The sequence below is a fragment of the Podarcis raffonei genome, chromosome 14 (assembly GCF_027172205.1).
Source record: "Podarcis raffonei isolate rPodRaf1 chromosome 14, rPodRaf1.pri, whole genome shotgun sequence".
In the NCBI taxonomy this organism is placed as follows: domain Eukaryota; kingdom Metazoa; phylum Chordata; class Lepidosauria; order Squamata; family Lacertidae; genus Podarcis; species Podarcis raffonei.
In genome coordinates this window covers 36,577,489-36,592,796 of record NC_070615.1, presented here as the reverse complement: position 1 = coordinate 36,592,796, position 15,308 = coordinate 36,577,489, and the positions used below count along the sequence as shown (strand labels likewise).

Genomic DNA, 15,308 nt, shown 5'->3' with positions numbered 1-15,308 from the left:
CTTATGAATTAACACATGTGAAATTGGCACAGAATGATCCATATATCTGTAGTGGGATTCCACAGGGAAGATATGCAATTCTTATCACAGCCCTGCTGGAAAGTAGATTAACCCTAGAGTAGTCCCACAAATTCTTGCCAGGCCCCACAGTAAAGTGACTAATACCTCATGATCAATGGCATCAAAGGTCACAAAACGGTCTAACACATCAGCAGGGTGCTATTACCAATATTATTCTCAAGGCGACAGTCACTGATAAAGTGCAGTGTTTAATGGATCCAGAAAATGTTCAGCATTTAAGCATGCCTGAAGCTGGGTACGTTATAACACAATAATCATATCCAGAAAGGGTAGGTTGGAAACAGCTTGATAGCCAGTTGGGAAATCTGCATTCAGAATAACTATTTTTGGGCCACCAGAATTATTTGAGTAGTAATACCTTATCACAATACCTTATCTCGGTAAACCAAGGAATCCCCACATTCTAAAATGTGCTCCCTTTCACACACCCCACCATGATTTGTCCACAGTGAGATTCATAAGACCATGCCTGTGCCTTTGGTCTGGTTTACACATGTAACAGAATGAAGTGGAAATAATGTTAACAAGAGTAGCAGAAATATACTTCAATACTTGAAGCTGCTGGTAGTGGATCACATTTTTAATGCTTTCCTATATGAAAAAAATCCCTGCAAGCTGAACTCTAGATAAAAAAGAAATTGTTAAGCTACAACCTCTCTCCCTGTGGTGCTAGTTTTCTACTTGCACATTAGAAATATTTTGTGGAGGAACACTGAGCAACCATGTCATTCCCCAACTGCACTGGTACAGTTCACTCTACGACCTCATAATTCGACCACCTCTTTTTGCTACATGTGTAGATGTTACCAAGATTATAACACGAGGAGCAGTGTTGAAATTACATTTTGAAGAGATACAACTAAATTTGTTGAATGCTCACTCGTCTCTGCAAAATTTGGTATTGTTTGGGGGATGCTGAGCTTGGAGGTCCTCAGAAATGCCAAATTTCTCAGCTTTAATTGGCATCACACATGTTCGGTATCACTGAATACTAGGCCTTGGATATTGTTTTTGTCTGTCAAAATTAACAGCTTCCATCTCTATATGTCTTAATTTCCATATGGGAATAAGGAGACACACATTTAATCTACCTAAGAGAGCAGGGCAACATTTAATGAATAAATTGTTTATGTGAAGGGCTCCATTGAAAAAAATTAACTGAAAGGTGTGTCACAGACTGCTTACATTGATATAGTCCCTTTGACTCCAGTGGCGACCATACTAAAAATAAGTGATTTGTGAATAGACCCTTTTATAGAGCTACTGGGGTGGGACTGCTTACATATATGCATGTGGGTGCATATTTCAATATTGCTAAGCGTCAAGGCTGAAATTAAAGAAAAGATGGGGCAACTTACAATAGGAACCACCTCCTTATTTATTGTATTAACTTACCACCACAAACACACACATTTTATTGATGACCTAGCTGTGAACGCCTAGTACATTTGGGAACATGTACCATCTTCTCCCTCAGATCAAAACAGTTCTGCTTCGCAATGGAAGAGGCTGTACAAGGAACTCTGATGAGTGGGGAAGAACTAAGTGGTGGGTGGGGCTGATAAACAGAGTATATAAGTATTCATTTTACAAAACACATGTGTCAGCTGAACAGCAAAGATTTGGAGGAACCAGAGCACATCCTTCAGCAGATGAACCTGCACTTGCTCCTGTTTCCATACCCTGTTTCCATACCTATACCTATAAAGTTGTCAGGATCATGGCTGACCCAGACCCTGGAGAGCCCTCTTAGGAGAAAGAGAATTGGGGTTCCATGCAGCACTTTGCTCCCACTCTGGATATGGAGAAACCTGCACCTGTCCAAACACTGATTAAAGACAGTGGCAGACCAGACAAGTCTGAAGATGCTGCCAGGCAGCTCTATTGACAGACTTCTAGTAGGGAAGAAGAGTACTCAAGAGGAAGGAGAAGAACAATAATATCATTTGTTATGTACTAAAAGATTTTGTAAAGTGACATCCCAGTGGTGATGGCTTCTTAATCTTTCAACTCCTGGCTTTTTTTTAGCTCAGTACTCTAACCACAAGGCTTCACTGCTTCTTCTCATAATAATAATAATAATAATAATAATAATAATAATAATAATAATAATGTTATATTAATTAGGTATGTATGACAAATTTCTGATGAGCTGTCAGTTATAATGATGCTCTTCCAGGATGGCAGCAGAAGGGGTGGGGAAATAATGAGCCTGGATATAGCTGGGGAACCTACCAGTACAGTGCCTTATATACTTTCAGATCTTCACCCCATCCAGGGATGTATGAATGATGGGCAATATTTGGAGGCCCCTTGCTTTATAGTCAACCTTCGCTGTAGAATGTTTGGGCTTGTTCACTCAGAAAGTAGAATGTGTCTTCATTAAAAGTTTTGGTGGCACTACATCTATCCTACATAGTTAGCACTCATCACTTACTTCCCCCATGAGCTGCACAGGCTAGAGATCAATTCATGGACTAACAGGGTAGGCAGGAATAACTCTGCTGACTGAAGCAAGACCTCAAAAGTCTTTTAACTCCAGAGACTCCCTCACATGCTAACAAGGAGGCTTGCTACCCACCACCATCACACTAAGCAACAGTAAATTCTAAATTGTACATTTGAACATATCAAATTTCCCTTGCCATGCAAGAAGTAGGGATTCTTTGGGTAAGGGCTAGAATTCTGTCCCATTCACAGAACCAAAGGCCACCTATGCCACCTATGGACTAAGGAAGTCTTCAGATCCAACATCTTTAACAGTATAGTTGTTATTATGGGCATTACAAAGGGCCAAGCTAGATGTTATACTTATGGCTGCTGCTGAAAAGTGGACACCTATTTAACTTTGTGTTTGTAACCACTGATAGAACTTATGCATGTCTTGATTTTAGAGCTGCACCAAACCCCTAACCTCCTTGGACCTTTCTTTACAAAAGGAGCAAACTATTAGGTGACACCCATAGAGAGAAAGCCATTTGATGTTCAGCAGTTATGAGGTAGTCAAAGGTTTTCTTCTCCCTCCCCCATCCCATCTTAAGAAGCATTTTTGTTTAAAGATAAGAGCCATTCCAAGTGGCTCTTAAATAAATTTCTTTTTTTTTTAATAAGGAAGAGCCCTCAGACCACTTCCATTTCACTTCCCCCCATGAAATTCCACCTCCTGGAGCTTTCACTGCCACTGCCTGAACTTTGAAATCAAATATGTGTTTATGGGAGGTATTGGTTTGTTTTTGTTCCATTATGTATTTTGTGTTCTTATTTTGTACTTTTAATGTAATGAACTGCATTGTGATCTTCTGATGAAGATGTACACATTTAATAATAAATAGATAAATAAATTGGGAGAGGTTGTTTTTCCTGCAGCTTCCCTTCAAACATCAAGAATTTGGGCCAAATTTTGGCTGACCAAAATGTCCAGCCGAGCCCTACTTGATATTATAGCATTCCATATTTCTCTGTCTTCTGCAAGAGGCAGCCATGGAGTAAGATTGGGGAAGGTGAGGATATGGGTAAGATTTTTGAAGATGCTGTGGAAAGGGAGGGAAGACATAAAGATGTAGTTACCATTTCAGTGGGAACTGTGTGCCACTGGTCTAAAATATCACAAGAGAGAAACCTGTCATTCACCCTCACCTGCCTGAACAACTTTCTTCCTCATTTGGGCCTTGCTGAGCTTGCTTTGTTCCAGTCCTGAGTCCCTCCTTGATGACTTGCTGTCCATTTTCTACTTTATTCCAAATTGTGTGCTGGCTTCACAACACTGCCTCTTTGTTTTGCCCTCCAACACTGAATTTCTTCCTCATCCTGGACTTGATCAAGGCCTAGCTTTGCTTTAAGCTTGGGAAAATCCACACAATCCAGGGATAACTATTCATAAACTGATTTCCATTTTGATCTTTGTAAAATTTAGATGAGGTTATGTGAGTTGAGAGAGATTTAGTTATCAGATTCTAGCTTACCACTCTTTTACATCTAAATAAATGACTGTGTCACAGTAGGGCTGTTGGTAGGTGGTGTGGCTAAGGGATCTAAGGATTTTTTATTTTTTGTAATAGACAGGGTTTTCGTGTGATATGAACTGTGCAGTAATATCTTCTGACTCTTGATTGTATGAAGAAGTTTTTGAACATGGCCAGCTGTTTTATTTTACAGCATGAACTAAATCTTAAGATGGTGAGTGCATCCTCTGAACAGTTCATCACAAGTACAAATTGCAATTTGGCATGCCATCATGAACCTTTTTAGTTTGAACTGAGCAGCCATGTGCCAAACTGCAGTCTGTACTTGTGATGAATGATTCAGATGATCCACATGCTGTGAATGTGAAGCAACAGACTGAAAAATTAAGCATTCTGCTACAAAGCAGTTCTGAGAATCAACTCTTTGTTTAGCTTGCTTCTCACTGTGTGGCCTGTTAATCTTGGTCCTGTGGTTTGACTTGGAGTGAGTTTGCAGAGTTTACTACGGTATTTCCTTTTTGGAACATGTGAAATGCAGACATGCACCTGTTAACACCCTGGGACACTACTGGCCAAGGCACATATGTATTTGGAGAAATGCATCTCTGCACACTAGGTGCATCTCTGATCTCCACTAGGATCACTGTTGCAAATGCATCAAGGATGCCTGCTGTTTTAAATGTGACTTGCCCTCAGATGGATTCTTATATGGGCCAACAGTTTTAACTCAATTTGCTTTAAATGTGCTGGTTTCTCCCTGGCATGGAAAAGTGTGACAGCAAAAAGGTCAAAGTGTGGCAATGCATGGGGTATGATTTTGTTCTGTCCTGAGCCCAACACTGCATCTCTTACCATTCAATGCTCAGAGACCTGGGACGGAAGGCAGACAGCTCAGCCGAGGCATACTCAGCTTTCCTTCTCTTCTCCTGCTTCTGTTTAATTGATAACCGGTGTGTGAACTTAGAAAGGCTGCCCTCAGACCTGGGGAAGGGGGAAAGGACAGGTGTTAACTTCATCATAGCATGACAGAAACCAAAGGGAATGGCAGGAGCAAGAGGCCAAGATGGAAAGGTAGGTGGCTGAATCTTAGAAAAGGAAGGAGCAGAGCAATGAATTCACAGGACCACCTACTACTATAGGTGGTTCATTGCATGTAAAACTAGCCTGATTTACTCACATAGCTAGGCTTCCATCAAATAAGTGTAAAGTGTGGCTTTCTTCTACACTTGCATGGAATACTGTTTCAAAGTGGAGAAACAATTCAACAATTGCTATTTGAATGCTGGTTTTTGTAATCTGCTCTAAGACTCTTTTTGGCTAAAGGGTGGGGTATAATTACTATAAACAAAAAAAAGTTGAAAACTGAATATTTTAACTAGGCAAGTAAAGCATTTTTTAAAGGCGACAAGACATTTTTATTAAGGAGTGTAGTGGCATCTTTCAGTCTTAAAGCACAGGTTGAAAGTTTTGAAGTCACTGATTTAAGGGATATTCAGAATGAAGGTGAGGGAGTCAGCAAAGAAATTGCTAAAGGTTAGTAAAACAAAAACAGCAACTTTGTGGTCCCCCGTGTATGCATCCATATTGGTATTTGCTTGTGTGTTACATATATATCTAAGCCAGTACATTTTTGTGACTTACTTTAACCAAGCAAATTACCTCAGAAACATTTCCCAGAAAAGCAGCCCCACTGTCTCTCTCTTTACAATACTGGAATAAACCTCAAATAGCTAGCTATTATTCAGATATGTTTTGAAACATTGGCATCTTCAATTCATTAACTCTGGTTATTGATATATTTTTCAGTTTATAAATTTGCTGTTCTTCATGACAGAGTGAAGGCAGTTTTTTGGAGGAGGAAGCCAAATGTCTAAATATTACCACTGAGAAAGAATAGGCTTGGGCTTTTTAATATCATTCTTTAGAAATAATCATTTATTTATTTTTACTTTGATAGAAGGAATGGGTGATTGCCTTTTTTATGGGGGGAAATGAAACAGCTCTAAAGCAAATACTGGTGGAAAAGATATCTGATTAGGAACAATTACGTATCTCATTAAAGCCTGCAAAACAGAACCCACAGCTCAAAAGCTATCTCTGTCATTAAATTTCTCCCCTGCAATTCCAAGTCAAAGCTCAGGTGGTAATGAGTCATATTTCAATTAACTAGGTCTCAGTAAAACCAAACTATTACCTCGCAGGCTGTTTCTACATTCAGATGCTGAACAGAGCAATGGGGAGATACCCAAGTGATATGGTTTAAAGGCTTAGATGAAAAACTGCTTTCAATAAGCCAGCCATTTCACACCCTGCGCAGGTAGGTAAAATTTCACTGTAATTTCTATTCATTAACCACACACACATTTACCCTTTATTCTGTTTAACAGCCATTCAGTACATCAGGAAAGAAGGTAGGTTATCTGGCAACACATGATGTTCTGTGATCAGTCACATCTATCTGTGATCTCCTGAGGAACTGTTCTTTGGAAAAGGTATCGCTGCCAGCATAAGAGCCTGTTGGATCAGGCCAATGGCCCATCTAGTCCAACATAATTTCTCATAGTGATCCGAAAACTATAGTCTGAAGTTTACAAGATGAATCCAGACACCCCAAAGAGGACCCTAATAATTACTGCCCTGTGTGTTTAAGATCTATTATGAGAAATGTGTGCCAGCTTTCCATGCAATAAAACATAATGCCTGCATTAGTGACCATAATAACTTTGGGGGAAAGTAAATGGTGTTTACATCAGGTCACGCTAAACAAGATCGCTGCCTAGTACTGTTATACTTGGCACAGTAATAAAACAAAACCAAAGGAAGACAGCCTGCACTGATTTAAAAGCAACCTTTGGTCTTATTTACTGCCAGAGATTATAGAGCAAACTGAATTAGACTACTATGTTTAAGAGACGGTTGCTGTTGATCCAAGCTTATATCAAAGCACATCAACCTAACTATACAGACATACCCTCACTTAAAGTGCGATCAACTCATGTGTGATCGCAGATATGTGTAGTACTGGGAAATAAATAAATAATTCAATTCAAACCTGGAAATGGTGGGAGAGCTGGAAAGTCCTCGTGGCTCGCGAGGAGACCCTTCCCAGAGCCTAAAGGGGATGTCAATGAACCAAATTCCATAAATAAAGGTTTAAAAGGCTTTTTAAAAAAGGAACTTGTGGATTCCAAAATGGTGTGCAGGAGCTCTCACTGCTGCCACACAACCCCATTCAACAGCTGTTGGGTACAAAGCGGTATTGCAGTGGGCTCGGACACACTGTTCCCTGCCCTTTCTGGCAATCTGCAGGCAAAGGTATACAAGAAAAAGGTACTTCTGGTGCCTCTTAAATCACCTTTAGTTCCCTAATCTGGCAAAAGTGAGGGTGGGGGTGAGGGGAATGTAAAGCCACAAAAGGAACCAAGTCATGGAACTTACCCCTTCAGCCAAGGTACAAAAAACAACCGAAGACAGGAGGCCAAGCGATATAATCCACAAAGAACCCCCAAAACCAAAGGTAAAGCAAGGGATCAAAGCACATGTAAAGTAACTAAATTTATTCAGCACTGAAAAGACCGGAGGCACAGCAGAACAAAACCAAGCATTTATAGGCTTTTTAGAGGGTTCTCCTCACTTAATGCACTTTTCCTTTATGCACGCAAGGCCCCCAGAATGTAACTCCCATGTAAGTGGTGTTGTAGTAACAGTGGTAATCTATTTGTAGTACTTTCTTCCACACATGGAACAAGTCAAAGATATGTACTTGCACCCACCTTATTTAATTGATACTTTACTCATCTTCCCAAATATTTGGCCTCAATATATTTTCATCCTCTTAAACTAAACACTGCTAAAGTTAGCTTCCTGTTATATGCAGATGAGTCCATCTTAATCTTGCAAACCTGGTTATGACTTGTGGCACAGCTCATTGCGACTGGCAGGTTGGCATAGGAGAAAACTGTAACTATTAACTATGCAAAATGGTGCTTTCAAAAAGGAAGACCAAATATTCTATGGCTATGGATAGCCACAGATTAAAATAAGATGATTCCTACAGTCATCTCAGGATCTGGTTTCATGACTCTACCAACTGGGCTATGCAGGGCAAATCATCTAAGGTCATAGCAGAGCATATAATAAGAGTATTACTTTGATTTTTCTTCACAAAAGCAGGTAAATTTGCTTTGGGAGCCAAATGACTATATACTACAAAGGCTGTGAAGCAAATATTGTATGAAACTTCAATCAGATTTCCTTGGCTTAAAATTTCCTTAGAAAAAATCTGAATCATTATTTATTAGTGCTGTAGTAGGTACACCTAAATGTGTTGCTAGTGACACTAGTGACCTTAATCTGGAAGTTAAGCATAGCTCATTAAGTAGCTTGGCATGCATATACACTATTCATTATTAGCTCCAAATCTGCTCCAAAGTCTATGGCACATCAGGTGCTGCTTGATTATTTTGTGTTTGCACTGAAAAGTGAGTTAATGAGGGAAAAAAACAGTGATGCTGGTGTGTTTGTCTCCTCCTTATCTGCTGTCTTTGGATCTAGTGCAAGCCAAAGAAATCTGCGGCTGAACAGAGAATATATGGTTCTATAAGAGTTATGTTTCACCTGGACCACTGACACCACAGTCACTGGGCCTGACTTGGTCTGCCTCTAACAAATGAATGCCATATCTATATTTTCTAACAATCTTGAATACAAAAAAAGCACTTTTGTCTGGTGTTGGGGGAGTCATCCACCAAGTGCCCTGTTAGCCAGCTGGGCTCCCCTCTGCATGGGCAGGCAGGAGGCAGAGCACAGCCTCACTTGACTCTGGTAGGGGGTTGCTCCGGCAGCGGCAGCAAGGGCTGGGCTGGTACGGTGAGCTCCATTCACCCTCCGCACCCCATCTTCCCAGCACAGCGTGTGCCCTGGGCACTGGTAAACCATGCTACCACTGATTCCATGGCAAGTTGTTATTCTTTATGGTCACTGCTTCCTGGTTCTGATGAGTCCAGAGTCAATGCAATAATGAACAAGAACAATGACATCCACAAGCAGAATTTTGCTATACCTCCCAGGAACATAGAATTATTATTTTCTATGGTCATTCAGTCCTTTATGCCTTGGGCCATAGAAATGGCTCTTATAGAAGTTATTCCTCTGTTCAAATTTTTTATCTGTGCTTGTGAATACTAAAGTGGTGCTTGCTGAAATCTAGTAGAATGTACAGCAGTGAGCTCAGTCTAATTCAAGACTTAAGTAACCAATATTTAAACACAGATCCCACAAATTAGTGAGCATATTCAGTAATAATAATAATTTTACTTTATTACCAAGGAGATGAACTTATCACAGTTATCAAAGACAAATGTACTATTTTATTACGTGGCGTTCAATATACACTTCTTGATCAGCTTTTCTGGCAAAATGGAGAGACCCAGTTTGCCTCTGCTGGCTCTCCAATAATTTGTGAAGGTTATCAACACCTTACTCTAACCAAATGAGCTATCTAGGTGGACTTGGGGTGGGGGTCCTACTGGCTCACCTGCACTGGGCACCAAGAGGGCGCTGCAGGGAATACTGCAACAGTGATGAACAACAGAAGGAGAGAGGTGGGGTGTGTGTGCTGAATTTTGGTATTGTACAGGATGCTGCTGAAATTTTAAAGCCCAAAGTCTGCCACTGTTGGGGGCTCTCTCTACAAGGATTGGGACTCTTGAGATGTATGGGAGTTTATTTCGGGAACAAACTCACTGTTGGGTCTGCAGTACAGAGCATATTTAGGTTTCTGTAGAGTAAGTCTTTACTTCAAGGATATTCCTACTGAGAATATCCTTCAAGGTCCTAATCCTAATAGGAAGCAGTAACTTTCAAGAACAAATAACATGGCTTCTTAAAAAGAGGCTTTAGATTTGTCTTTCAAGGGCTTAACATGGAATTAACAGCATGTAGATATGTGATAATGCAGATCATTTACACTGCAAAGAGATTCTAGTTTATATATTGTGAAGTGTAATAATAGTGCATCCAGGATGAATGGGATAGCTACATCTTTTCATCATCTGCTATTCAGTTTATTTATTTGCTGAATGTTTGTATTTGCTGATTTTGCAGTTAGACCCCTACAAACTATCATCCTATATCATAAATCAAAATTCTGGAATTTATCATCACTCAGAAACACAGGGTGTTCAAGTAAGGATTCAAAGTACAGTAAGCAGATTTCTGCAGTCATCATGCAGTTGGGATTTAGTACTAGTTTGTTTTTGTTTTTGTGAAGCGGTCCAATAGAGGATGGACTTTAAAGCCAATTGTAATTTAAAAGCAATTTGTGTCTAGTTTGCCCAGTTAATGCTGGCTGTGCAGCCTACTGTGTATGTGATTTCTTTAGAAAACTTGTACTGAATTAACAATGTACAGCACCTGCAATAAGTGAAAACATAGTGTGAAAAACAATGCATTATAAAACCCAACCAGTCTTTTCTACACACACAATATTTTTGTTCCTTTCCATATGAAAGTGGCTCCTCACATCACAGCTTACAGCTGCGTCCTTCTTAACAATGCCCTAGAGAACACTTAGTATGCTGAGCAGGGGGTGGGAATTATTTCTAAAAATAAGGGCGAAGGATATTATTATTAGTTTGTTATATTGTAATGTCAATGAGGATGGTTCATATGTCTGTGATAGAGCACATGCTGGGAATGCAGTAAGTTCCAGGTTCAAATCTGGTATCTCAATTAGGGATGCAAAGATACGTCAATCTATTCTCTTAGTTTCTCATTTTTCTAGCCTTAAATTCAATTCTCCACAATTCTGCAGCAACCTTGCAATTTTTTTAAAAAAACCTCATAAAAAAATAACCTACAATTTAGTGCCAATTTCTCCTAATAAACACATTTTTGTACACCTTTTGAATAATGTACACATATTTGCAAGCAATTTCACCAAATATATATTTATTTTTATACATATTTTCCCCCAACATTCTTACATTCCCCAATTTATCAGGGAGGCCCATTTTGTAGCCTGGTGGAGCAGGGGAGAGAGGAGCAATTGGCATCTCAGGTCTACTGCACAGCTGTGAAATGCTTCATGTGCTTTGCAGCTGTGTAGGAGGCCAAAGGACACGGAGACTTCAGGGAGCCAATCAGCAGCAGCACTTGGCTCCCTGGAGGATGGCATATTGGAGCATCTGGCTGGATCCTTACGAGGAAGGGGTACCCAGCCCCATCCAATAGGAGGTTCCACTTAAAGGATTCTGCTGGGCAGCACTTTCTATCCAGAAACCTAGTCAGGCTAACAGGCCACAGAGCCCTCTATTACTGGCCTAATGGGTATCACAAGAAGTGGTTCATGCCATGGGGGATCCCAACATCAGCCAATCCCCATCTGTCAGCTAACAACAGATCACCTAGTAGGCAGGCTGGGTGATTAAGGGATCCATGCCCAAATTTGTGGCTTTTGTTGTTAGGCACCACCTGCTGTTCCACACAGAGCTTCACTACACCTGCAAATGTATTTTTTTGTAACCATTTGGTTGGATAACTTCATTGGAAAATTCAGATTAGTGCAATTTTCAAAGAGGTAGTTGGGTTTCATTTCTCATATTGTTTTAGAAAGTGTGTAATTTGATAGTCACCGTTAAATGCAAACCAAATCCCTAGACTCCATTTAAAAAGGTTGGGATGCGAAAGACCTATGGTGTGAGACCCTAGAAAACTGCTGTAAGAGTAAACAGTGCAGGGACAGGTGGACTGTCTGCCCTGGTATTGTGCAGCTTCATACAGAAAGAGGAGGTAACATAGCTCAGTGGTGCAGCATGTGTATGTCTTCTACATGCAGTAGGTCCCAGTTTCAATCCATGGTATCTCCAGTGAAACAGATGAAGTAGTAGTTGATAGGAAAGTCCCTTTGCCTAAGAATTTGGAGATCAGTTGCCAGTTAGAGCAGACAACAGTGGATAAGATAAGCAAAAAATCTCACCTGGTATAAATTCTTATGTAGCTTTGCATAGGTTTCTGTGGCAAGACTGCCCAAGGTAAAGATGCTCAACATGCTCCCAAATATTTGCTCTTCTTTAGGAGCAAATCAAACTGAAGCAGACTGATATCAGTCTTTCCTAAGGTCAAGGGTTAATAAAGTACAGTGGTACCTTGGTTCCCGAACACCTCCGTTATTGTACGTTTCGGTTTTTGAGCACTAAAAATCCAGAAGTAAATGCTTCTGTATTCAAACATTTTTTGGAACCCAAACGTGCGACATGGCTTCCGCTGAGTGCAACCAATGGGAAGCAGCCCCTCGGTTTTTTGAACATTTCAGAAGCTGAACGGGCTTCTGAAATGGATTCTGTTCAAGAACCAAGGTACCACTATACTAGTACATCCTTATACTGTAACAGGAAGTGTGTAAGCAAAGCAATCAAAACGATGAAGTAAACCAGTAAGATGAAAGCCAAAAGGTAGTTGTTCTCCATTTAAAAAGAAGTCAATTTCCTTTGTTCCAAGTATTCTTCAAACCTTTATTTGTGAACAGAAAAATAGGAAAGAGAGTCAAAGAAACATCTTCGTACCCGTGTTATGCCAACTTTGAAACACTAGTTATTCATAGTTCCACAAAACTACCCTGATGTTATAATATTTACATTGTGGAAGTAAGTTGCACTGATTTAAACAGAGCTTACTAAAGATACATATTTAATAATGCTGAGCCAAACAAGTATGGGGGTTGGGTGGGGAATTTCACCTAGCCTTAGCATTTAGCATCACAAAGTACATCTTTTAATAGCAAGACATTTTGGCAAACAGCATTCACTTGGTTGTTTCAGGAGCTTTGGAATACTGGCTTTTAATTAAGAGCGCAAGTTATGGACTAGATACCTTTTAAGTGGGTCCCTTGCCACTTACAATTCTGTGATCCTGTGATCCTTTACATATTTATTTTACTGCTGCCTTTCTTCCATGGAACTGAAAACAGTGTACAGAGAATTTGCAGAAACTTACAATATCATTCACCAGTGACCTCCAGCACAGACTACAGCAATGTGCTCTACATGGGGCTGCACCTGAAGACAGTCTAAAAGTTGCAGTTAGGGCAGAATGCAATTCCTAGATTGGTGAGTGGGGTATCCTGATGGGACCATGTGTTGGTACTGCCACTGGGCGCCGCACAGTTGGTGCTCATCCATATTTCCACTTGTCTCATGCCTAGAAAGCATTGGTCCAGGCGGTTTTCAGCTTGCCATTGCTTTCTAGGCCGAGGTCTGAGTGGTTTTCTATTTGACCTGCCACTTTCCCTAGGAAAACCCACTCTTTAGTGCTGAGTCAGAGCAAACATCAATCCATGGAAAACCCAATCCATATTTGCTCCAATTCACTGGCAAAGATCAGGTTTCCCTGGGGGAAAGCAGAGGGACAACCAGAAGTCTGTATAAGCCCTTGGTGCTGCACAACAAGTCTTTTTTTATGGCAGTTCCCTATTTATGGAATACCCTTCCCGGCAACATCTCTCCCCCTTTGTTAACATTCAGAATGAATTTTAAAACATTCCTGTTCACCCAGGCATTTGATCACTGAAATATACCGTCCCAAATAACCTTAAACTTATTACCTATGAGAATATTTAATTGTTTTTGTTTTATTATTTATTTATTTATTTATTTATTTATTTATTTATTTATTTAAAAATTGTACGCTGCTTGATTGTTAAAAACCTCAAAGCAGATTTCAAAAAGGTAAAACAATAAAATCAAGAAAAAGTTATGCCATACTTAGAAGCATGTACAATTAAAATACTAAAACAGATTAAAATTACCTCAATTTTCATCTGGGTAGACTTATCTAAACACAAATGCTTTTAGGAGGCAAGAAGAGTACAGTGACGGTGCCTGCTTTATATCAATAGGCAAGGAGTTCCAAAGTGTAGGTGCTGTCACACTAAATTACTGGGTTCATACAAATGCAAAATGTGTATTATGTGGCGCCTCTTGTAGTGCCAATTCTGCCAATGGAAGCGGTTGAGTGGGCACATGTGGGGTAAGATGGTCTCAGAGGTACACAAGTCTCAAGTTGGTAAGTGCTTTATATGCTAATAGTAACACCCTGAACCTGGCCTGGTAGCAAATCAGCAACCAGTGCAGATCTCTAAGTGCAGGTGTTATGCTGACAAGGCCTCACTCCTGTCAGCAATCATGTTGCAGCATTCTGCACTAACTGCAGCTTCTAGTTCAAGCACGAAGGAAGCCCCACATAGAGAGCATTGCAGTATTCCAGTCTTGAAGCAACTAGTGTCTCAACTGTTGTGACAAGGCTCCCCCTATCCAGGAATGGCCATAGCTATCAAACCAGTCATAGTTGTTAAAATGCTCTCACTACCCGAACCTTCAGTGACAGCTGAATCTAGAAGTACCCTTAGACTACAAACTTGCTCATTCAGGAGGAGTGCAACCACATCCAGGATAGGCAACTGACAAATTTCTCAGACAAGACAGCTTCTCACCCAGAATGCCTACGTCTTGCCAGGGTTCAAGCTCAGCTTGTTTTTCCTAATTTTGTTTTGTTTTTAAAAATGTGTATTCTTGGGCTGTTTTATTGTGTGCTACCCTGGACTCCTTTGGGAATAAGAATGGGATAGAAATTTTAAGGACTGAATCGATAAAAAATACATAAAACACAGATCTCCTTAGTTCAGCTACATCATGTGCATTCAAACCATGCCTTGCTACCTTTAAAATTATACCGAGGAGGGCCTGTTAGTAAGCTGTGGCCATTTATTTACAAAGAGTTTTGTATAGTTTCAGTAACCTTACACTGTAACTGACATTTCACTTGCTTCAGATTATTTATTCTGCTTCTGTGAGTCACAGATAGCAGAAAGGGGCAGTACAAGGCAGTGAATTTACACTGGAAATATTGTTCAGTAGTTCCTCCAGCTTCTGACATTTCACCATGCATTGCTCATGCATTCTGAAGCAAACCTTAAGGACTAGAAAGCCCCACACTGCTTTAAAACAAAAGCCTAACTTTCAGAAAGCCAAATTCTACAATCAGTTCCACATTGTGCAGCTTTTCTGTGCTCCTACAGAATCGAAGCATACACAAGCCCTGAATTCAGGTAACTGGATGACTTAAAGTTGCTCTGGAACAAACGTTCAGTTATGTGCCTCTATCAAATGGGGAAAGTAGCGTGGTTATCTCTTAAGGAACATTCGTGTGTATCTGATACACCCTGTCAGCAAAACAAACGCACGAAATACTTTAGAACAATGTCCTACA

The 15,308-nt window shown here is 40.2% G+C and overlaps 1 protein-coding gene across 13 annotated transcripts in view; it reads right to left on the bottom strand.

The window, feature by feature from the left end:
• Positions 1-15,308, bottom strand: part of LOC128401994 (ankyrin repeat and fibronectin type-III domain-containing protein 1-like) — a 315,884-nt gene that overhangs the window by 61,311 nt on the left and 239,265 nt on the right. For 10 of the 13 annotated variants that reach the window (XM_053365682.1, XM_053365690.1, XM_053365688.1 and 7 more), the window contains one exon: positions 4,896-5,024. The exons of the other annotated variants lie outside the window; for them this stretch is intronic. In XM_053365682.1, coding sequence (XP_053221657.1) covers positions 4,896-5,024 — 129 coding nt within the window. The remainder of the gene's footprint in view (positions 1-4,895; positions 5,025-15,308) is intronic. 13 annotated transcript variants of the gene reach the window in all.